At 54.0% G+C, this 23,537-nt stretch overlaps 1 protein-coding gene and 1 non-coding gene across 2 annotated transcripts; one reads left to right on the forward strand and one right to left on the reverse strand.

The window, feature by feature from the left end:
- Window positions 1-384: 384 nt before the first annotated feature.
- Window positions 385-14,241, reverse strand: SLC27A4 (solute carrier family 27 member 4). The gene is made up of 13 exons (XM_061154521.1): window positions 14,084-14,241; window positions 12,622-12,788; window positions 10,672-11,066; window positions 8,778-8,936; window positions 7,322-7,391; window positions 7,121-7,212; window positions 5,949-6,058; window positions 5,485-5,694; window positions 5,181-5,307; window positions 4,511-4,648; window positions 4,210-4,374; window positions 3,965-4,111; window positions 385-1,208 (listed from the first exon to the last, which is right to left on the reverse strand). Exons 2-13 carry the CDS (start codon window positions 12,780-12,782, stop codon window positions 1,051-1,053), a joined length of 1,932 nt encoding a protein of 643 aa, XP_061010504.1. The 5' UTR covers window positions 12,783-12,788; window positions 14,084-14,241; the 3' UTR covers window positions 385-1,050.
- A 484-nt stretch (window positions 14,242-14,725) lies between these two features.
- On the forward strand, window positions 14,726-14,816 carry TRNAR-UCU (transfer RNA arginine (anticodon UCU)). Its single transcript is given in 2 exon segments — window positions 14,726-14,762; window positions 14,781-14,816. It is a non-coding gene; the product is annotated as a tRNA-Arg (tRNA).
- The last annotated feature ends 8,721 nt before the right edge of the window (window positions 14,817-23,537 follow it).

The following is a 23,537-nucleotide window of genomic DNA, read 5'->3' on the forward strand; positions in this document are numbered from 1 at the left end:
CTGTGCCCCGAGAGCCCCCAACCCCTTGGGAAAGTGCAGCCCTGGCAGAAGGAACAGCATGAGCAAGAGTGTGGAGCTGGGACCCTGTGCTGGCCTAGGGCTTCCTCCCTCCGTGGCTCTGAACGGCCCAGCCCGTTCCTCAGCCTGGCTCCCTTCGGCTCTCTCAATCCTCCCGATTCAGAGGAGACAGTTACTTGCCCAAGGCCACAGGCTCCTAAGCGACACCTGGCCGGGCTCAGGTGGGAACGGCCCCTCACCTGAGATGCAGGGACCGCGGCATCTTACCTGCCACATCCCTCTGTCTAAATGAACGAAGGAGTGGGGGAGGGATGAATGGGGCATGGCTGGGGTCCCAGCAGGCTGGGGTGAGTGTGCACACAGGTTCGGGGAGGCAAGGCGGAGTTTATTGGCCCCTGAGTGCCCCACGCCCCTTCTCCCCTCACAGCCAGGCCAGGAGGAGATGTGGACAGACCAGCAAAGACAGAAAGGCTCCACCCGAGGGACAGCCAGGCAGCCGCCCAGAGGATGAGAGGGGTGCCCCGTCCAGGCTGCCTGCTGCAGGGTGGTCCTCTCCTGCCCAGCAGGGCTGAGGGACACTTGCGTGGTCCCAGGGCCTGGATCCTCTTCAGATGCCCGATCGCCGGCCCTCCCTGCCCACTGTGCTGGCTTCCTGAGTCTGGGGGCTTCTGCCCTGGTCCCATTTACAAGCTGCCTGTTCTTTGCCAAGTGCTTGGAGACCCTCCATTTCCCATTGTCCTGACCCGAGACATCACCCCGCGGGGCCTAGTCTCAGTCTCAGCCTGAGGCCCAGAGACCCCCACATGGCCTCGAAGACATAAAGTGGATCTGAAGCTTTCACAGAAAGCCTCAGGGCAGAGCGGGGAGGTGGCAGTGAGTCCCTTGGCAGTTTTGAGGGGTGCGGGTTGGCATCTCAGGGGGTGGTGCCAGGCTCTGCTTGCTTTGGTCTGGCTTCGCCCAGGACCCCTCTGGGGTGGGAGCTGGGGCTCTAGATGCAGTATCCGCTGGCCCTCAAGAGGGACTCGGGGCCAATCACAGCTTCTCCTGGCCTGCCTGGATGCGAGTGTAGGCCTCTTGGTCCAGTGGGACGTAGCGGCCCTTCCGGGCATCCAGGTAGAACAGCTGGTCTTTTACAACTGTTGGGTCAAAGCCCTCCTTCCGCAGTTCTGTCTTCTGTAGCTTGAAGGTCCCTGAGGGAGAGAGAAGACAAGTGGGAGAAGGGTCAGAGGGTGAGGGGCAGGGGTCAGAGCTCCAGGAACCCACCCACCTGGGCTGAGGAGGGGCAGGGAGGAGGGCTGGAGGGAACATAGGCAAGGGGAATCGTGGGAGGAGGGACACAGCCCTTTACAGTTTACAAAGGCTTCATCCATTATGGAATGCACCGCTCCTCAGCAGCCCTGGCAAAGGGGAGGGGGCGGAGCTACCTACCCCTCTTTGTAGACAAGGAAACTGAGGCCCACAGAAGGGAAGCTATTTGTCCAGGGCCACGTGCTCAGTGACATCATACTGAGGGCAGGACACGGGCCTTCCCTGAGGGCTCGCTTAACCTGAGCTCCTCCCAGGTACAGAAGTGACCTCAGGTAATCTGTACCTCAACCCCGGGGGCGGGGACATAACCATATCCTATGGATTCTGAGATGCACAAGATTTCAGATTTCAGCATCTCTGAAATAGTTCAGTTACCATTTTCCCCCTTAATAAATTCTATATCTTTCACTCAATGGTATTGGCCCCACTAGACAGATGAGAAGACTGAGGCTCAGAGAAGCACAGCTCTGGGCCAACGTTACACAGCTAGTAAGAATTTGAACTCAGGTACAATGGATACCAGAAATGCCTGCAGCTTCCTGCCCTGGCTTCTCTGTCATGTGCATCAGCCAATTCTCCCAGCAAGAGCTGGAGTCTTTCTCAACGCCTACTTGAATTTAGACTGGTTTTACAACTTACTCTGACTCAGAGAATGTGGCAGAAGCCACACTGTGGGCGGTCTGGGTGAGTCTAGGCCTCAAGGGGTGTTGAAGCTTCCATCCTCACCCGCTTGGGGGTGACCTGAGACCAGACTGACCTCTGAAGGATGGAAAGCCATGTGGAACAAAGGGGAACCGTCCCAGCAAAGGCCACTTAGACAAGGTCCGTCTAGTCAAAGCTACGGTTTTTCTACTAGTCATGTATGGATGTGAGAGTTGGACTATACAGAAAGCTGAGCACCGAAGAACTGATGCTTTTGAACTGTGGTCTTGGAGAAGACTCTTGAGAATCCCTTGGACTGTAAGGAGATCCAACCAGTTCATCCTAAAGGAGATCAGTCCCGGGTGTTCATTGGAACGGCTGATGTTGAAGCTGAAACTCCAATACTTTGTCCACCTGATGCAAAGAGCTGACTCATTAGAAAAGACCCTGATACTGGGAAAGACTGAGGGCAGGAGGAGAAGGGGATGACAGAGGATGAGATGGTTGGATGGCATCACTGACTCAACGGACATGAGTCTGAGTAAACTCCAGGAGCTGGGGATGGACAGGGAGGCCTGGTGTGCTGCGATTCATGGGGTCGCAGAGTCAGACACGACTGAGCGACTGAACCGAACCGAAGTGGTAGTCACTGGTCATGTGTGGCTATGTAAATTTAATTAAACAAAATTTAAAATTCAGTTTCCCCTTCACACTAGTCGCACTTCAAGTGCACAACAGCTACTGGGAGCTGACGGTTGCTGTGTTGCAGAGCGCGGTCAGAGAACACCTCCATCACTGTAGACAGGTCCGTGGACACTGCCGCGGGGCAGACCAGCTGGGAGCCCCACGTGAGGGAGGCCACCTCACACCCAATGGCACTATTTCTTTAAAAACTTAAAAAAGAATTTGGGGGCCACACCCCAAGGCATGTGGGGCCTTAGTTCCCTGATCAGGGATCGAACCCACACACCCCCTGCACTGCAAGATGGAGTCTTAACCACTGGACAGCCAGGGAAGCTGTTGATGGCACTATTTGACCCTAGGTGGGGCCAACAGAAGAACGTTCAGTTGAACGTCACCCCAAATTACTGCCCCACAAATTGTGAGCAAATAAGACACCTGTTCGGAGCCCTAAGTAAGCTTGGGGGTTGTTTGTCCTACAGCAAAGCCTGTCTGAGGCCTAAGGTCCAACAGCCTCCCTGTCCCTCAGGGATACAGAAGTCACAGTGGCCATTCAGTCCTCGGGGTGCTCGCTGTCTGTCTGGACTCACTGCTTACCCTGCCCTTCTCTCATCTCCCCGTCCCCCGGGGCCATCTGCAGCCCCTCAGACACTGGCGGGCTTTGCAGGATATGAGTCTGACTGGGTCACTACCCTGCTCAGACCCTCCTGTGGCTCCCCTGGGCCCTCCCATCCCACCACATGCCGCTGCCAACCCCTCACTGGCCCCAGCTTCGGGGGCCTCCTTTCAGTCCCCTAGCAACCAAGCACCTCCCTGCCTCAGGGACTCCGCACTGGCTGTTCCAGAGGGCCTCCCGTCCCCACAGAGTTCTCTCTCTCTCTCACTCAGGTCTCCTGCCGAACCGGAGCATCCTCAGGGGAGCCTTCCAGTCATCCCCAAGTCACATTCCCTTTCCTATCAGCTTCCTGTCAGCATTCCACTCTTTTATCTTAGCAATTCCTTACCCTGTGGCTGCCTCCTGCTCTGGAAGCTCCAGGGAGGCACACAGGTCCTGCTGCAATTTGTCCCCTCCCTCCCCAGGGCCCAACACAGTGCCTGGAGCAGACCACCCCACTCAGTATTGGTTCCACTGCCAACGGACACATCATCTCTCTCAGGAGGTGTCGTCAGCTCACAGCTGAGTCGTGTTGCCGACCACCCAGAGAGGCTGTGGGGAAGGGCGAATGACAGCCAGCCGGTCTCCCTAGAAGGACCCGGGAAGGGGCCTCGGCTGGCACCCACCCATGATTTGGAGCTGGGGGTCGGGGGGACAGACCTGTCTTGTGCAGCTCAGGCAGGAAGCGCAGGAAGATGGGGCGGGCGTACAGCGGCAGCTCCTTCTGCAGGAGCTGGGCTAAGTGCTCCAGGTCACAGCTGCCAGAGGAGCTGGCCACGGCGGCCATGCCGGCCCGGCCCTCGGTCCCTGGGGGGGGCGGCAGAGTGGACAGTGAGCGGCTGGCTGGCCATGGCCCCGCGGGCTGCTCCGCACACACGTCTGGCCCCTCCCGCCTCTCGGGATACCTGGCACCTCGACGCCGTACACGGCCACGTCGGCCATGTCCAGCAGGCGGCTGAGCGTGCCTTCCACCTCGGTGGTGGACACGTTCTCGCCTTTCCAGCGGAATGTGTCCCCCGTGCGGTCACGGAAATACAGGTAGCCCAGCTCGTCCATCACCAGCACGTCACCTAGAGAGAAGAGTCGTGTGGTGAGGGGGGGCCCAGGGGCTTGGTTGGGGGGAGGTGTTCTCTCAGGGTGGGGCCCCTCAATCCCCTCCCACCTCCCCAAGGGGCAGCAAAGGCCTCCAGAGAAGTGCCCACCCACCGCTGAGGTAGGCCTGGTCCCCCTTCTTGAAGACATCCTGGGCGATCTTCTTGTTGTTGGCGCCCTGGTTCAGGTAGCCGTCAAAGCGCCGCAGGGGGTCTCGCTGGATGATGATGCCCACCAGCTGGCCCGGCTCACCTGCGGCCAGAGGAGGCGGGGTCAGGTCCCCCTGGGGTCTCCTTCATACTAAAATGCCCCCAGAAATGCCCCCTTTCTCCATCAGCCTGGGAGCCCCGAGGGCTGGGAGCTTCTCAGTAACACTTGGTCACTGAACAAATGAAAGGGTGGTCAAGCTCAGTGTAGATGGCCTAACCAAAGTCAGCACTCCCCAGGCCCCGCTCTGCTCAGAGGTTTGCATCCTGTACCACGCTGCCTGCTCAGCACAACCATGTGCAGGAGAGGGACTCAGGCACAGAGCCGGGGGGCTTTGGCGGCTGGGGCTCGGGGTCCACAGCACGAATGTGCATGAATGGGCTGATGGGTGGATGGGATGGTGACTGAGTGGATGGACGCATCAAGAAATAAATGCCATGCAGCCCTAAGAGAAGGGCTGACTTCTGGCCGCTGGTCAGAATGGGGCTCCCCACCCACCCACACACCCGTCCCTGCCCCATCTCCTTCCTAGGCCAGCCCTCCCACCCTGACCCCGAGTTGCAACCCTCCAGCAGACCTGGCTTGCAGGGAATGCAAAGGCCGTCAGGGCCCCGGATCAGCTCCATGGTGTCCTCGTTGACACGAACCAGCCGGATGGGGTACACGAAGGACAGGATGCGGCTGTTGAAGCCACAGGCCCCCACCTGCGAAGGCCAAGCCTTGGGCCCGGGCTCTCCCACCACGGGCCAGAAACCGGACAGTCTGGGGGGCTGACAGCCGGGGCTCTGGCTGCCGCAACCACACTCCATGCCGGAAGCCCGCCCTCCCCTCCGCTGTCAGTGTCTCCCGTGGGCCCTCTGCGTCCCCAACCTGGGCCGCACCTGGCCGTCAAAGTTGCCCAGGCTGCAGTTGCACTCCGTGGCCCCGTAGAACTCGGCCACCTGGGGGATGTGGAAGCGGCTACGAAAGTCGGTCCAGATGGACTGCCGGAGGCCGTTGCCGAGCGCCATGCGCACGCGGTGCCGGTTTTCCGCCTCCCGGGGCGGCTGGTTCAGGAGGTAGCGGCACAGTTCGCCGATGTACTGCACGATCTGCGGGTGGACCTGGCATGAGTCTGGGCCCTGGAGGCTGCCCCTACTTCACTGCCTTCCCAAGCCCCTACCCCTACTATCCCTGGGGCCAGCTGTGTGATCCCTTCCCTCTCCGGGTCTCAGTCTCCCCATGTGAACAATGGGAATGCTGCCCCGAGTAAACAGCTGGTTGCCTTCAGCTCAAAGACCGGTGTCCCTGCGCAGAGCTGGTGGGAGGGGCGCAGGGGCGCCCCACCCCTTCCGTTCTCACTCACTGTGCAGTTGTACTTGATACAGTCATCCCAGAAGCGGGAAGCGGAGAACTTCTTCCGGATCACCACGGTCATGCCGTGGATCAGGCACTGCCCCATCCCCACGATGTTTCCTGAAGGCAGAGGGGGAACCGGGGGTCAGGGAGACAGACAGGAGCTCTTTCCCTCCAGAGCCTCGTCTTTTTGTTTATTTTGGCCACCAAAGATGTCACTTTATTTTTTTAACTGTTTATTTTGCACTGGGGTATAGCTGATTAACCAACAATGGTTAATGGTTTCAGGTGAAGAGCGAAGGGACTCAGCCATACATGTACATGTAACCATTCTCCCCCAAACTCCCCTCCCATCCAGACTGCCACATGACACCTAACAGAGGTCCCTGGGGCTATACAGTACTGAGTGAAGTAAGTCAGACAAAGGAGAAACATCGTATACTCCAGAGCCTCCTCTTGTACAGTCCAACCCCCTCAAAGACTCTCCCTTTCCCCTGTCCTGCCCCTCCAACTCTAACTGGTCACATCTCTCCCCAGTCAGACACCTTCCATGGCTCCCCAGTGCCTACAGGATCAAGTGCACACTACTTAGACAGTCCCCTGAAGCCTCTGGAGCTGGCCCCGAGCTCCTTCTCCTAAAGCTGTAACACTGCCATTCAGCCAGCCGGAACTGAGCTAGCCTGCCTGGCTTCACATCTGCCCGTGGGGGCACCTCCTCCAGGAAGCCTTCCTGGAGTTGGGCTCTTTTGAATTGAACTCCTTGCTCCCTGCCCCTCCCCACACTCAATGTCCTTTCTTGCCTGAGAGTTCAGGGTAGGGTTCCCATCATTCAGCCTGCCCCCAACACACACACTCCAACTCTAAGCACCTTTAAGGGCAGAAACTACATTTAGTCCATCTCTGTCTTTCTATAGGGCCCCCAGACCAAGCAGCCAGGCTGTCCACACCCGTGGAAATGGACTGAATGGTCAGACCAGCCCAGGTGCCCTGTGGGGTACCGCCACACCCACCAATTATGCTGGTGTGGCCATTCTCATCTAGGTCAATGCCCACATTTGGATTTGAACCCAGATTTGACTCCAAAGCTTGTTATGTTTCTACTGCAACATGGAGCCTGCCAGGACGGGTAGGGCTCTGAAGGCTCAAGGGCGGCTGGGCACCGAGGGGGCGGGCCCAGGCTACCTGCAGAGTGGTAGAGGGGGAGGCAGTCATAGATGATGTCGTCAGGCCGCATGCGGAAGCCGTAGTACACCAGGGCGGCCATCCGGTAATACCTGGGAAGGGAGAGGGTCGACGGCTCCGTGGGCCCCTGGAAAGGCAGGAGGAGAGGCGCCCCAGGCCCCACCTCCCCAAGTCTCCCCTCCCAGGGCACCATCCCCTTACCGGCTGTGCACCACGATGGCAGCTTTGGGCAGCCCGGTGGTACCTGACGTGTAGATGTAGAAGAGCTTATCTGAGGAAAACAGGCAGGAGCGGCTATGAGAGGGGCCAGCACAAGGCTGGGCACAGAGTCAGACATTGGTAGGTGTGTATCACTTAACACCCATTCCCAGCACACCTCCTCCAGGAAGCCTACCCTGATGACCCCAGCCACCACTACCTGCACTGGTTCCTTCAACACATTCTTCTGAGCCCTCACTCTGTGCCAGGGCCAGGGTGACATCAGTGACTAATATGAGCACAGGCCTTGCCTAGGAGGGAGGTGCCTAACCAGTGGGACAGGAAGATGAGTAGGCGGGCATTTCCAATAGCGAACACTGCGTGTTGGCAAGCACAGGGCCTGCGAAAGCCTGGTGGCAGCACTGGACCCGGGCTCCAGGGAGGGCTTTCTCAGAGGAGGTGATGCCTACTGCGTGGGAGGTACCAACTGCAGACAGCGGGGCTCAGAGGTGGCTTTTGCACCAGCAACCCTGTCTTTATCCCCCCAGATCTGAGCACCAGGGACGGCACGTCACGGTTTCTGTGTGAGGCTCAGTCCCACCGGGCTGAGGTTCCGGGAGGTCAGGCATGCCACGGGGTGACGCCACATGTTATGCAGTAACTCTCATGTTACAGAGGGCCCACGGCATGTCAGCCCAAGGCTGGGCACCAGACTCAACCAGCCAGAGGCCCTTCCCTCAAGGAGCTTACAAAAGCACCCAGCACACAAGAGCCACAGATGGCAGAGTTCAAACGATAATGACCTCAGCTCTCCATGGGACCTTTTCCAGCCCTCAAGCATAGGTTCAGTTGCCATCCCCAATTTCCTGGCTCTGGGAACCGAGGCTCAGAGAGCAGCTCAGGTGCTCAGGGTCCCACGAGGGAAGCAGTAGAGCTGGGACATGAACTTGGCCCAAGATCCGAATGCCCCCCCTAGGCCATGCGGCAAGCAGTGGGCTCCACATGGCAGGCTTGCGGAGCAGAGAGGAACAGAGGCGAGAGGGTCTGGAAGGCTGCCTGGAGGAGAGGGGTAGGGGGCAGGTAGCCCAGAGCAGGGAGAGGATCACAACAGAGGCCTGCCCTGAACGGGCGCTGGGTGACTATGAAAGGGCTTGCCGTGGGCCTGAGCCAGCCCATACTTGGGATGAGGCAGGCTTCTGGGCTCCTGCATACATTGGGCATCAATGAAGGCTGTTCAAGAACTGCATGTTCAAGAAGTGCCTGGCACTTTCACACATGCCAGCTCATGCAGTCTTTGCAGTAAAAGCTGGGGACTGTGCTCATTTTCCCCAAATGGAAAACGGAGGTGACGTGACTCATTCCAGGTCACGCAGCAAGTTTACAGAGGAACCCAGGCCCCAAGGCCCCCGCTCTGTCTCTTGGCCATCTTTGAACCCTTCTGTGGGGGTGAGGGGCTCACCTACGAAGCCCTTGTTGGGACGGCTGGGCTGGTGCTTGGGGGCATCTTCTAGTAGCGGGTCCAGGTGATTTGTGCCGGTGGGCACCGTGCTGGGCTCCCAGGGACCGGAGCAGAAGAGGTTGAGCGAGGGGTCCAGGTTGGCATGGATCTCAAGGACAGCTGTAGAGGAAACAAGACAGATCTGCAGGCAGGCCAGGCTCTCCCCCCCGACCCGTGTTCTGGGGACCTCTACTCGTGTGGGGCTGAGCATGGTGTCAGGGGATGCTGGCTGGGTGTGGTAGAGAGGTGGGTGAAGCACCTGGGACTTGTTATAAGGAAGATGCTGAGAGAAGCAAGGGCTCCCGAGAGTGGCTGGCTGATCACGTGGTGGGCTCTTTACAGGCATGCTCCTGCTCACACACCTCAGGAAACAGGTACCAGTAACAGCCCATCGTAAGATGGGAACACTGAGGCCCCAAGCACAGGAGGGACTCACAGCTAGAATGTGCCAGATTTGGGGCTCAAAGCCAGCTCTACCTCTCCCCAAGGTTTACGCTTCTATCCACTGTATGATGCTAGTCTGTGGGGGACTGGTTAGGAGGGAGAAGTTGGGGGGTGGTCAGAGGCTGGCAGCCCTCCAGCCTCTTCACAGGGTGGCGGCCTTCTATCAGGCTCTCCTGTGCACTACAGATGTCCAGACACTCAGCGCCTGGAGCACAGGCCGGTCCTGGCCCACTCAGCCATACTTCCTCTTAACTTCTTCCAACCCTCTCACTCTCTCCCTGCCGCCTCCTTCCTCTCGTTTCAGCATCTCTGTAACCTCTTCTGCCCATTAGCCCACGACATTAGCCCATTAGTCGCAACAGCGTGGGGAGAGAGGACAGGGACACTGGGGTCAAGCTCAAGGTCAAATCTCGCTTCCGTCACCCACTTAACAGCTGCGTGGCTCTGGGTGAGTGCCTCGCGCCGCTCTGCACCTCGGTCTCATCCTCTGTAAAGCCAAGATGACACTCTTTGCTTTCACCAGGCTTTGTGAAGATTAGAGCCGCTTCTGTGAAGCACCAAGCTCAACACGTGATCAGTGCCGATGCGGCGGCCAATAAACATAAGCTCCGAGGCACAGCAGGGAGTGGCTTCTTGTTCCCGTTTTACAGATCAGGTAGGTGAGGCCATGTATGGATGTGAGAGCTGGACTATAAAGAAAGCTGAGCACCAAATAACTGATGCTTTTGAACTGTAGTGTTGGAGAAGACTCTTGAGAATCCCTTGGACTGCAAGGAGATCCAACCAGTCCATCCTAAAGGATATCAGTCCTGAATATTCATTGGAAAGACTGATGCTGAAGCTGAAGCTCCAATACTTTGGCCACCTGATGCAAAGAACTGACTCACTGGAAAAGACCCTGATGCTGGGAAAGATGGAAGGTGGGAGGAGAAGGGGACGACAGAGGATGAGATGGTTGGATGGCATCACTGACTCGATGGATAAAAGTTTGAGTAAGCTCTGGGAGTTGGTGATGAACAGGGAGGCCTGGCGTGCTGCAGTCCATGGGGTCGCAAAGAGTCGGACACGACTGGCTGAGTGACTGAACTGACTGAGGTGAAGCCAAGTGAGTCACAAGAATGGTTACCATCGTGTCTGAGCGCTCACTTAGCGTCAGCTGCTTTGTTAATGCTTCACTCTGTTAAGCACCTCTCTGAAAACGGTGCTGTGGTGAGGAGACCGCGGCAGAGGACTGCCATCTCCCCGGATCTCCCGGCTCCCAAGGGAGTATGGAGGGAAGAGCCCACACCGTCTGACTCCAGGGCTCATGCCCTTAACCTCTGAGCCACACACAGCCTCCCCTGGGGGCTGGAGGTGGGTTGCGGCAGTCCCGTGGGACTCCCTGCCTGTCCCTTACCACTTTAGGGCTCACCTGGGGCCATCTCGCTGCCAAAGACAAGGGCCCGGGCCTGGGAGGAGGTCAGGCAGTGGAGCAGCGCGTCCCGCCGGAGGTTGGTGTTGATGAGCGCCGCCTCCACGCCCAGTTTGGCCATGCCCAGCCACAGGCCCACAAACTCATTGCGGTTCTCCATGAAGAGGGCGACCACGTTGCCTGAGGCCAGGCCCTGTGCCTGCAGGAAGTTGGCCACGCTGTTCGAATAGTCGTCTAGCTGCCGGAAGGTCCAGTGCGTATCTGTACCCTCGAAGATCAGGGCCGTCTTGTCCGGGTGGCGCTGGACTGTGGCAGCGAACAGCATGGGGACCGTGCGCCGCTCCCGTAGGTACCGTCGGACCTTGGCTTTCACCCTCAGGAGCACGGTGCCGCCGCTGGGGGAGGGGAGGAGGAGCAAGGAAGCTGTGACTGCTGGGCTTAGGAGTAGGGGGTCCGGAGACCCTGGTCTGATCGCTTGCGACACCCCCTTCCTAGCATCCGTGTGCGGGGCAGCGTTACCTGTAGTGGCTCACTGACGCTGCATGCTAACACCAGGCACCCAGGCGATGACTCCCTCCCCGCCCGGTACAGAGGAAGACACTGGTGCTCAGCACTTGCCCCGGGCTTCAAGGTGGGACGACGTGGCAGTGCTGACATTTGAACTTCAGTCCCCTCCGACTCCAGAGTTCAACCCCTTTTGCCCTCTAAGCTCTGCTCCGAGTCTGCAGCTCTGTCAGGGCCTTCCAGGACTCCAGGGACCAAGCCAAAGTCCAAACTCCTCGTCCTGAACCTGGCACACCCCCGGATCATCCATCTCCCCCTCACCACTCCAGTGAAAAAGGACAAGTTTGCAATTTGTCCGGTTTCCCTCGCTGTGGGCCCGACAAGGGTGGCGCTCTGTCCTGCCTCACCATCTTGCTCCCAGGCCCTGCTCGGTGCCAGGCAGGGCATTGACATTCAATAGATGTTTGTGCAACAAGCCTTTGGCAACATCCCCCTGCCTTGCCCTGCCACCTCGGACCCCTGAACTCTCCTGGCTCCCCAGCCTCTCTGCCTTTGCTACTGCCATGCCCTCTGACTGGCACCCCCTGCTTCCACCTCCTGGAGGTGACTCTCAAGCACACCTGCTTCTCCTCTGGGAGGCCTCCTCTGATTTCCCAGGGCCCAGGCCTGAAGCCGTCTCTCTCTGCTTCACACCCCCACAGCTCTGGGCTGCTACCATCCTTCCCGCGGTGGCCATTCAACACCTCCTTTTGCAATCAGCTCAGATTGACAAACGCTGAGCTGCCTGTTCTGGGTGCGGGTCACACTGCTGGGACACTACCACGAGCAAGACAAGACTGCCAGGGTCTCTGCTCGCAGGGCCCTGCCAGCCTGCGGGTTTTCTGTGTCCTCTGCCGGTCTCCCTGACCAGTCTGAGCCTGTTCCAGGCCCAGGACTGCCCTGTCCACTGAACCCCACACCCAGAGTCAGCCCAGCATCTGGCGCAGAGCAGGTGGGAGCCAGGGTCTCTGGTACAGGATATCCTCCTTGTGGGCCATACCTGGAGCAGCTTCTTTGTGGGCATGATTCAGGGTCTGCTTGAGAACCCACGCCAGCCGGAGGACAGGGACTTCCCCACAGGGTTCCTCTTCACCCTCTCACAAGCTACAGCATCTTCTTGGGACCCCTTACTGAGGTCTCCTCAACATGCCTGGTGTTCAGTGTATGGACCAGACCCCCAAGTCTGCTCCAGGCTAAGGGGCACCAGGTTAGGGAGATTCCCTGGGAAGAGACTTTGACCGTGGCAATGGAGGTATCATGTACTATAGCGAGGAGAAGGATGCGGAGCAAAGACTGCTCTTTTGGGGCCCAGGTGCTCTGTGCTGGTAGAGGCCATGTAGTCTGGTTTGGGGAGATTAAACCCAGAAGAGTGTAGGAGACCCAGGAAGGGTTGTACCAGGTACTCACAAGATATCACGCCTGACAGTCTTGATAAAGATTCGGATGAAGCGCCAGCCGCCAGACCCCAGGTAGAGGAAGAACAGGGAGCACCCCACTTGGGTCCAGGGCAGTTTCAGCACCAGCCAGGAGAACAGCAGCACCCCCAACAGAGACGCCCCAAGTAGCATTATGGCCTGTGGGCACAGGGCGGTCAGTGGACCCGAGTGCCTGGGTCCCCTACCTCCTGGCCCGGGCAGCCAGGCCACTATCATCTCAGATGGTCAATGTGCAGTGAGGTCAGATGGAGCAGGGTAGCTGAGGACTGGGTCCCACCCCAAGACAGTCTGGAAGGGTCAGGCTAGAGGCCTGGACTTGAGGTGAGGAGCTGGGTTGAGGGTCAGAGGCTGGTTCTAGCATCCCAGTCCCATTTATGCCTAGGACTCTCTGAATGATCTTGGACAAGTCCCTTTCCCACTTTAGTCCTTAGTCTTCTCCTCTGTGCAATGGGTATAATGAGCATTGGTCTCCGAAGACAGTCTACTCGCCTGACATCTAGGATCCCAACCAAAATGGCTTGGTATTGACTTAAGTGCCTCTGGCTCGACTCCCCACTCGGAGACCTAGGGAGTTTCTGTGGATGATAAAGCCAAGTCACAGCACCCAGAGGCGCAGCTTCTTGGGAAGGGGCCTTCGTCAGTCCCTGCCCTTAGGCCTGGGTGCACCATGCCTCTGCTGGCTCACAGGGGGCGATGGAGAAAACAGGCAAAAGCCTGGAGGTGCCAGAGAGGTGATCTCCCAGTGGAGAAAGGTATTGAGAAGAAGAAGGCATTGACGGCACCCCACAAACACACTCAGCAAGCCACTCTGATGACTCCTCGGGGACTGGGGCTTAAGGGGGGAGGAACAGCTGGCAGGGCTGAGATTAGGGCTCTCGGACTCTATTCCTAGCACTTTACAGACTTGCTCAAGGGACAGCAGAAGGGGCTGTTTGCCTTCAGGCTCTCCTAATCCTGGGGAGGGGCTGAAGGTCACGGCTATGAGGTAGCCTTAGATTCTCCAAGCCAGGATGAAGACATGGTCCGGACCCTTAAACCATCTCCCCCTCCTCCACACGAAACGCAAAAGCCAGGAGGAGGACTGCACCAGCGCCTGCAACTTCAATGCCAAAGGTCTCCAAGGTCCCCAGAACTGTGGTCTCCCAGAGTCCGTCAGGGCAGAAGGCAAAAACCCGTCCCGAAAGCCTGAGGGTTGTGGACGAAGCAGGAATGGGATGCCCAGATCTCCCGGGGCCCCGATCCCGGGTCACTATGAATCGCACCGGCCCCTAAAAAGCCGGGTAACAGAGCGCCCGGCAAGGAGACAGAGCAGCAGGGCGCGCCCCGTTTCCCCTTCCCCTCCGCCCCCAGCCCAAGCCGGTACTGCCACCTCCCCCGGACTCGATCGGGCACATTCTCTCGCCCGGAGACCCATTGTTCTGGCCAGTGCTCACCTGGCGTCCGCCCCCGCCGCGGGGCACCCTGTCCAGATGCGGCCCGCCGGCTGTAGCAGAGTAGGGAACGCGGCGCGCATCAGCCGCTCCCGGGCGCGCGAGTCAGGTTCTCAGCAGCGCTTTGCCGGCTTTGCGCCTCGCCTGGCCCGGGCCACTCGGCCGGCCCCGCCCGCCCGCGGCGCTCCTCCCCCCGCCCGCCTCCCGCCATCCAAACCGGCTGCGCCGGCCGGCAACACCTCCTCCGGCGCCTTGCCCACGGGCGAGCGAGCCGCAGAGCCGCCCGGTGCAGCGCAGCCTCTGAGCGCCGGGCGCCGCCGGACTCAGCCCGCCCCCTACGCGCGCGACGGCCTCGGGAGGGGCGCCGCGCCGCACGCTGGGGATTGTAGTCCGCGCGCCGTGCGCCCCCGCCAGGCCGGGAGGAGGCAGGCGGGCTCTTCCTGGACCCCCACTGCCCCCAACCCGTGGGCGCCCGGACGTGGGGGAGGGCACCCCGCCTCCACTGCACCACTGGCGAGGATTCCGGGAATCCGCACCCAGACACTGGCAAAGAGTTCGGCAAAGGCCCCGCGCCACACCTAGAAGGGCACTAAAAGGGCGGGTTTTCAGGCAGAGGTATGCCGGCGCGGGGGAGGATGAGTAACCGGCTCTGTGGCGCAATGGATAGCGCATTGGACTTCTAGCCGGCCTGGGTGTGGTTATTCAAAGGTTGTGGGTTCGAGTCCCACCAGAGTCGAATTTTGACGGCTCCTTCTTCACTTCCATTCGGATATTTTGTGGCCTCCAGGGCCATAAGGAGGAAGGACTGATGCTGAAGCTGGACAACTCCAATACTTTGGCCACCTGATGCGAAGAAATGACTCATTTGAAAAGACCCTGATGCTGGGAAAGGTTGAAGGCGGGAGGAGAAGGGGATGACAGAGGATGAGGTGGTTGGATGGCATCACCGACTCGATGGACGTGAGTCTGGGTAAACTCCGGGAGGTGGTGATGGACAGGGAGGCCTGGCGTGCTGACGTCTATGTTGTCGCAAAGAGTCGGACACGACTGAGCGACTGAACTGGACTGAACTGAGTGCCGTAAGGTTCAGAAGACCCCCACGCTCCTGTAGCCCTCAGGCTAGCGCCAGTGCTTCTGGGACGGCAATAAACTTGACGTCCGGAGTGCTGTGTAGGAACCCTTTGCTATCCTTGCTACCTTGAAAGCAACCTGGCAGTAAGTACAAAGGGCATGGACCTGGAGACCGCTATAAATCTTTGGCCCCTGAAGAGTATGACCGCATTTGTCGTGGCACCTGCCCAGCCCTGGGCCCCCTGCCAACTTCCCCGCCCTGTGTCACTCTGGACCTCTCAAAACTGGGCTCCTTGATAATGAAACCTGTTGGGCATCCACAGTTGCCGCCTGTCGTTAAATAGACCCCTTAATCCAGAGAGAGGTTCCAGAGGAAGGGGACACATGTACACCTACGGCTGATTCATGTTGATGTTTGGCAGAAACCAACACAACACTGTAAAGCAATTATCCTTCAATTAAAAATAACTAAAGTTTTTCTTTTTTAACTTAAAAAAGATAGATTCCTCCTTAATCCCTTAGTTCAGTCCAAGTCCTTAAAAGTGACGAGGGACAATTTTCGGAGCCTGTTTATAGAAACAAAAGTGAAAATTTGGGGGACTTCCCTGGTGGGTTAAAGGCTAAGACTCCAAGCTCCCGATGCAGAGGGCCTGACTTCGATTACTTGTCAGGGAACTAAAACCTGCATTCTAAAAAGATCTCGCATGTTGCAAAGAAGATCCTGCATGCTGAAACTAAGACCTAACATAGCCAAGTTTATTTGTTTTTTTTAAATGAAATTTTGGTCTGATAAGTACTTGGATCTATTTCTTTCAGAGTACAGGATGCATCCTTTTGGGGGACCAAGGTATATAAAAGCACCACTTCTCCCTTGGGTATGACATTCGGGAGGCAGTGTGGTGCAATGGTTATGGGCCTAGGCTTTGGCATCCAACAGACCTGGGTCAACTTCTCAGTTGAAAGTTCAAAGTTTCCTTTTCTTATATGTAAAAATCAAGACATGCTAATAGTGTTCACCTCAGAGGGTTGGTTTGGAGAGTCACAGGGAGCGTCTGAATTAGCAGTTGACATTTTTATTATTGTAACTTACAGGCTTGTTGACCACAAAGCACATACAAAACCTGGACCTGAAGATTACCTCTAATTGTATTCACAGGTATTAGCGAATAACAGAAGCTCAAATAAATGCTTGTTGAATGAATGACACAGAGAGTGAATTGGAGGCCTTGACCCAGGGGCACTAGTAGTAAAGAACAAGTCTTCCAGTGCAGGTAGATGTAAGAGACAAGGTTGTCCCTCACCATGTGCTCACTGTACTTCAGTCAACACCCACCACACACACGTTACTGTCATTTAGCTTCTTTGCTTTCTGGTCAGACACACCTGAGTTGCCCTCCGGACTAGCTGTTCTGCACATGGTGAGGGACAACCTATTCAGAGAAGAAATAATCTCTGCCTACCCACCTCGGTGTGTCCAGCTAGGCTGTATGCCACTTTAGGGCAGACTGTCTTGTTCTTCTAGGTCCCCTGGCATTGCCCCCTTCAGGCCAGGTACAGCTCTGGCTTCACCAATGTGTCCAGAGTGGAGGAGAGCAGGGGTGTTGGTCACCACCACCACCTCTTCCTCCAAATTCTCACTTGCCCACTTTGCACAGGACCCCAGGGGTTGATGTGGCAATGATCATGTTTACACCTGTGGATCTGGGTGTGGATAAGGTTGTGGATGAGTCTTTTCTCCCCCTGGAGCCTCCCATGTGTCCTCATCAATAGGATGGCATTAGAGTCATCACAGTCTCTGCCTGCTTCCTGCCTCGGGCTGAGTGTGGATCCAGTGAGATGATGCAGGCCAAACTCTCAGCATAGGTCTGGCACGTCCAAGGCCCTCAGCTGCCACCACTGCTCAACTCCACGAGGCTGGAGTGTGGCTTTCTCAGTGACTAGGGAGCCCTGGTGTTAGGGGAGTGTGATTTCCTCGGTTCTGTCTCATCACAACAAAAAATTTGAAGCAACGGACATTAAAGCCCTCGGTGCGTCACAGCTCTCAGACAGTGTTACAGCTCAGTTTTATTTAGAAAATGAAAATACATCCTCAAGGCGTGAGGGCCTGCTGACCCAAAAGACCCAAAGAGAGAGAGAGAGAGCACACGCGGGAGAGAGACCCCAGGCCCTTTGGCTCCTCTTTTTATATGTTTTTCCCTCTCCCTGGGCCTGCCCTATGTAAATTGGGCTAGCCAGAAGTACTGAGGTCCTCACCCTGGTCCTCAGACCTTCCTTTGTTCTATTTTCGTGGGCTTTTCCCTTCCTTGTCTTTTAGCCACCACCATTCTGGACTCCTTTTTCCTATTCTAACTACCTAACACTGGCATTCGGCAAACACTTAGAAGGCCTTGATGACATGATTGAAGACTAGTGGGGATTGTACACCAGGCTACATGAGGAGAAGAGGACCACGTAGTGGGAAAAGTAACTGGAAAACCCTGGTGTGCTAGGCTGAGGTGGTTATACTGGGGCAGTGAAGAGCTACTGAAGGTTTTTATATATTTTTTAAAATATTTATCTATTTAGGCTGTGCCAGGACTTAGTGGTGACACACAGGATCTTTAGTTGTGGCATGCAATTGCTTAGTTGTACCATGTGGGATCTCATTCCCTGACTGGGGATCGAACCCAGGTCCCCTGCATTGGGAGTTCAAAGTTTTAACCAATGGACCACCAGGGAAGTTCTGGGGGGTTCTTAAGAAGGGCAAGCTGGATGCTGTGGTTTGCAAGACCTGCTGAACTGAGGCTGATCTCACAGCGGGCTCCTTTTCACTGACGTGACCCCCTATCTGTCCTGCATTGGGGAACTAACATCAGCACTTAAATCTCCAGACTTAACAGAGATGGACATAAGAACTCATGTGAAGGAATGAAACCTCCCCTGGGGGCTGGAGTGGTTTGGCCTCTGCACAGCAGAGGTGCTTACCCCGTAGATGTTCAGCTGTATTTGGCATTAGGACCTTGGAGCTGTGTTAAGTCCTCCTACTTGGAGTGTGTGCAAAATACCTGTGGCTGGACTGTGGACACAGTGACTTCAGAGGAGGCCTTGAAGGGCCTTCATGGGAAATAACAGCTTCCACATGCTAAATTCTTACTCTGTGCTAAAGTATTACACTTGCACGATGGTCCTGTTGTGGGATAGGTCTGTATTCTCCCCATTTTACAGATGAGAAAAACAGAGGCTCAAAGGGTGATGTGATTACTACAAGGGTGCAGGGCTGGTTGGTGCCAGGGCCAGATCTGTCTTAAGAGCCTGTGCCCCCCAAACACAGATGGAGGGAAAGGGAGCTTCCCCTTGGCTATTGGGAGAAGACACAGGGCCTGCACATCCCAGGACAGGCTCCATCACACCCCAGCCATGTGACCCTAGTGCAACTCTGTAGCCTGCCAGGCTCCTATGTCCATGGGATTTTTCCAGGCAAGAATAGTGGAGTGGGTTGCCATTTCTTCCTCCAGGAGATCTTCCCAACCCAGGGAGCAAACCCATGTTTCTTAAGTCTCCTGCATTGGCAAATGGATTCTTTACCACTGTGCCACCTAGGAAGCCTCGAGTTTGAGAACAGTAAAACATATACTTCTGCTTCATTTACTATGTAAAAAGCCTTTGTGTGGATCACAACAAATTATGGAAAATTCTTAAAGAGATGAGAATATCAGACTACCTTACCTATCTCTTGAGAAACCTGTATGCCAGTCAAGAAGCAACAGTTAGAACCTTACATGGAACAATACACTGGTTCAAAATTGGGAAAGGAGTACAACAAGGCTGTATATTGGCCTCCTGTTTATTTAACTTATATGCAGAGTACATCATTCAAAATGCTGGGCTGCACTCTCACCACTACTATTCAACATAGTTTTGGAAGTTTTGACCACAACAATCAGAGCAGAAAGAGAAATAAAAGAAATCCAGATAGGAAAAGAAGTAAAACTTTCACTGTTTGCAGATGACATGATCCTCTACATAGAAAACCCTAAAGACTCTACCAGAAAATTACTAGAGCTAATCAGTGAATATAGTAAAGTTGCAGGATATAAAATTAACACACAGAAATCCCTTGCATTCCTATACACTAACAATGAGAAAACAGAAAGACAAATTAAGGAAACAATACCATCCACCATTGCAACAAAAAGAATAAAATACTTAGGAGTATATCTACCTAAAGAAACAAAAGACCTATATATAGAAAACTATAAAACACTGATGAAAGAAATCAAAGAGGACACAAATAGATGGATAAATATACCATGTTCATGAATTGGAAGAATCAATATTGTGAAAATGACTATACTACCCAAAGCAATCTATAGATTCAATGCAATCCCTATCAAGCTACCAACGGTATTTTTCACAGAACTAGAATAAATAATTTCACAATTTGTATGGAAATACAAAAAACCTCAAATAGCCAAAGTAATCTTGAGAAAGAAGAATGGAACTGGAGGAATCAACCTGCCTGACTTCAGACTATACTACAAAGCCACAGTCATCAAGACAGTATGGTACTGGCACAAAGACAGAAATATAGATCAATGGAACAGAATAGAAAGCCCAGAGATAAATCCACATACCTATGGACACCTTATCTTCGACAAAGGAGGCAAGAATATACAATGGAAAAAAGACAAACTCTTTAACAAGTGGTGCTGGGAAAACTGGTCAACCACTTGTAAAAGAATGAAACTAGAATACTTTCTAACACCATACACAAAAATAAACTCAAAATGGACTAAAGATCTAAATGTAAGACCAGAAACTATAAAACTCCTAGAGGAGAATATAGGCAAAACACTCTCCGACATAAATCACAGCAAGATCCTGTATGACCCATCTCCCAGAATATTAGAAATAAAAGCAAAAATAAACAAATGGGACCTAATGAAACTTAAAAGCTTTTGCACAACAAAGGAAACTATAAGCAAGGTGAAAAGACAGCCTTCAGAATGGGAGAAAATAATAGCAAACGAAGCAACAAAGGATTAATCTCAAAAATATACAAGCAACTCCTGCAGCTCAATTCCAGAAAAATGACCCAATCAAAAAATGGATCAAAGATCTAAACAGACAGTTCTCCAAAGAAGACATACAGATGGCTAACAAACACATGCAAAGATGCTCAACATCACTCAATATCAGAGAAATGCAAATCAAAATCACAATGAGGTACCATTACACACCAGTCAGGATGGCTGCTATCCAAACGTCTACAAGCAATAAATGCTGGAGAGGGTGTGGAGAAAAGGGAACCCTCTTACACTGTTGGTGGGAATGCAAACTAGTACAGCCACTATGGAGAACAGTGTGGAGATTCCTTAAAAAACTGGAACTAGAACTGCCATATGACCCAGCAATCCCACTCCTGGGCATACACACCGAGGAAACCAGATCTGAAAGAGACACGTGCACCCCAATGTTCATCGCAGCACTGTTTATAATAGCCAGGACATGGAAGCAACCTAGATGCCCATCAGCAGACGAATGGATAAGAAAGCTATGGTACATATACATAATAGAATATTACTCAGCCATTGAAAAGAATACATTTGAAAAAAGTAAAAATACATTTGAATCAGTTCTAATGAGATGGATGAACCTGGAACCCATTATACAGAGTGAAGTAAGCCAGAAAGATAAACACCAATACAGTATACTAACACATATATATGGAATTTAGAAAGATGGTAATGATAAACCTATATGCAAGACAGAAAAAGAGACACAGATGTAAAGAACAGACTTTTGGACTCTATGGGAGAAGTTGAGGGTGGGATGATCTGAGAGAATAACATTGAAACATGTATATTATCAAGTGTGAAACAGATCACCAGTCAGGTTGGATACATGAGACAAGTGCTCAGGGCTGGTGCACTGGGATGACCCAGAGGGATGGGATGGGGAGAGAGGTGGGAGGGGGGTTCAGGATGGGGAACACATGTAAATCCATAGTTGATTCATGTCAATGTATGGCGAAAACCACTACAATATTGTAAAGTAATTAGCCTTCAACTAATAAAAATAAATGAAAGAAAAAAAAAAACTAACATCTTGAAAGTTAAAAAAAAAAATGCTGGGCTGGATGAATCACAAGCTGGAATCAAGATTGCTGGGAGAAATATAAAGAACCTCAGATATGCAGATGACACCACCCTTATGGCAGAAAGCGAAGAGGAACTAGAGCCTCTTGATGAGGGTCAAAGAGGAAACTGAAAAAGCTGGCTTAAAACTCAACATTCTAAAAACTAAGATCATGGCATCTGGTCCCATCACTTCTTAGCAAACAGATGGGGGAAAAGTGGAAGCAATGAGATTTTACTTTCTGGAGCTCAAAAACCACTGTGGACAGTGACTGCAGCCATGAAATTAAAAGACACTTGCTCCTTGGAAGGTTTGTCTGTGACAAACCTAGACAGCGTATTAAAAAGCAAAGATATCACTTTGCCAATAGAAGTCCTTATAGTCAAAACTATGGTTTTTCCAGTAGTCATGTATGAATGTGAGAGTTGGACCATAAAGAAGGCTGAGCACCAAAGAGCAGATGCTTTTGAATTATGGTGCCGGCAAAGACTGTTGAGAGTCCCTTGGACAGCAAGGAGATCAAACCAGTCAATCCTAAGGGAAATCAACCCTGAATACTCATTGGAAGGACTGGTGCTAAAGCTGAAGCTCCAATACTTTGGCTGCCTGATGCGAAGAGCCAACTCATTAGAAAAAGACCCTGATGCTGGGAAAGACTAATGGCAAAAGAAGGGGGAAGCAAGAGGATGAAATGGTTAGATAGCATCACTGACTCAATAGACATGAATTTGAGCAAACTCTGGGAGACAGTGAAGGACAGGGAAGTCTGGCGTGCTGCAGTCCATGGAGTCCCAAAGTGTTGGACACAACTTAGCGACTGAACAACAAGAACAGGTAAAATCCCATTGGCAAGCTATATCATTTCAAAAGCTTTACACACTCAAAGTTTTGATAGTTACTGCCAAACTACTGCTCAAAAAGATAACACTGATTATACTTCTAAGAAGTTTCCATTATTTTACATTATAGGCAACTGTAAATATTCCATTATTTACATTATAGGCAACTGAGAACATTTTTCACATTGGTTACTAATAAAAACATACAAATAAACCACTCACCAGAAAATCTTCAAATCTCCCAGAAAAATAAAACACCCATAATCATGGAAAGTCTGTTGTGTGTGACCCTAGGGTGCTCCCCAGACCTGAGACCCTCACTGCAAAATGCGGTTGTTGTGGGGACTGAATGAAATCTTGCCGGCAGGGTGCTCAGCATCATTACTTCAACCACGAAGCAGCAAGCCCCGACTGCCAGCCAGGTGGTGGTTCCCAACAGTGAAGGGAAAGGTCACTGCCCTCCGGGAGCACCCAGCTCCTAACAAACGCGGTCATCCCAGGGTGTGGTGAGCACTGTAAAGAAAACCCCTGATGAGACGGCTTCAGACAGGGTGGTCTGGGAAGTACCCTTGGAGGTGATGTTTGAGTACAAGTGTGAATGACAAGGAGCTGACCACGTTAGGACCTAGGACGTGGTGTTCTCAAAGGTAGGAAGAAGGCCGCCGTGGTTTATTCAGACGAAGGAGGGAAGATTCTGGGCCTCCGAGGCTGCGGTAAGTGCTCAGTAAGTGGTAGCTATTGCCACTGTCATTTTTTTCCCACCATGAGCTGAAGACCAGGCCCCCTCGCCAGCTCATCCTGACGCCCAGGGCCCATCTCTTGAGGGTCATAAAGGCCCAGGGTCATCAGGCACGGAGCGGCTGGAGCAGGTGAGCTTGCCAGCTGGGCAGAGAAGACCACCTGAGGGTCTGACCTTCCCCCACAACTGTCAACGTTTCCAGACCTCAGGGTGGAGGTGCTCGGGGCCCGGGGCAGCAGCTGGTAGGACTGGAAAGGTGGCCTGTACTGTGAGGATGAATGAAGTACAGGGAGCTCGCCCCGACCTGCTCCTCGTCCTGCAGAAGTTCAAAGTGCTTAGGACGAGGCTTCCCTCTTGAAAAGGCCATGGTTTCAACATAGGCCTCCAGCCTCCCACTCTCCCTCTGCCACCGGGAGTGCTGGACTGGGTACATGGTGGGTGTGAGGAAGGCTGAGGTGCCAAGGTGGCTGTGCCAGCCAGGTCTTCGGACAGTCCCTGATTCCAGCCCTATCTCCGCTCCTACTGCCTCAATGAAATACAGGTGATGGTACCACCTCTGTCCTTGCGTTGTTGGAGGTGATGTGGTAATGCACCTGGGGTACAGCCGTAAACTGCAGCCCTTATTATCCACAGGGAGGCTGCGGCACAACCAGCCAGGCTGTGTGGCCTGTGTTCTTTCTCCAGACACCTC

The sequence above is a fragment of the Dama dama genome, chromosome 11, assembly GCF_033118175.1.
Source record: "Dama dama isolate Ldn47 chromosome 11, ASM3311817v1, whole genome shotgun sequence".
In the NCBI taxonomy this organism is placed as follows: domain Eukaryota; kingdom Metazoa; phylum Chordata; class Mammalia; order Artiodactyla; family Cervidae; genus Dama; species Dama dama.

Excerpts from the sequence above, each read along its gene's own strand:
- SLC27A4 (XM_061154521.1), bottom strand. The coding sequence starts at position 12,782 with ATGCTACTTGGGGCGTCTCTGTTGGGGGTGCTGCTGTTCTCCTGGCTG. Across the intron at positions 7,213-7,321 it reads GCCATCGTGGTGCACAGCCG|GTATTACCGGATGGCCGCCC; the intron begins GTAAGGGGATGG and ends CTCCCTTCCCAG. Across the intron at positions 1,209-3,964 it reads GCCTGAGCTGCACAAGACAG|GGACCTTCAAGCTACAGAAG; the intron begins GTCTGTCCCCCC and ends TCTCTCCCTCAG.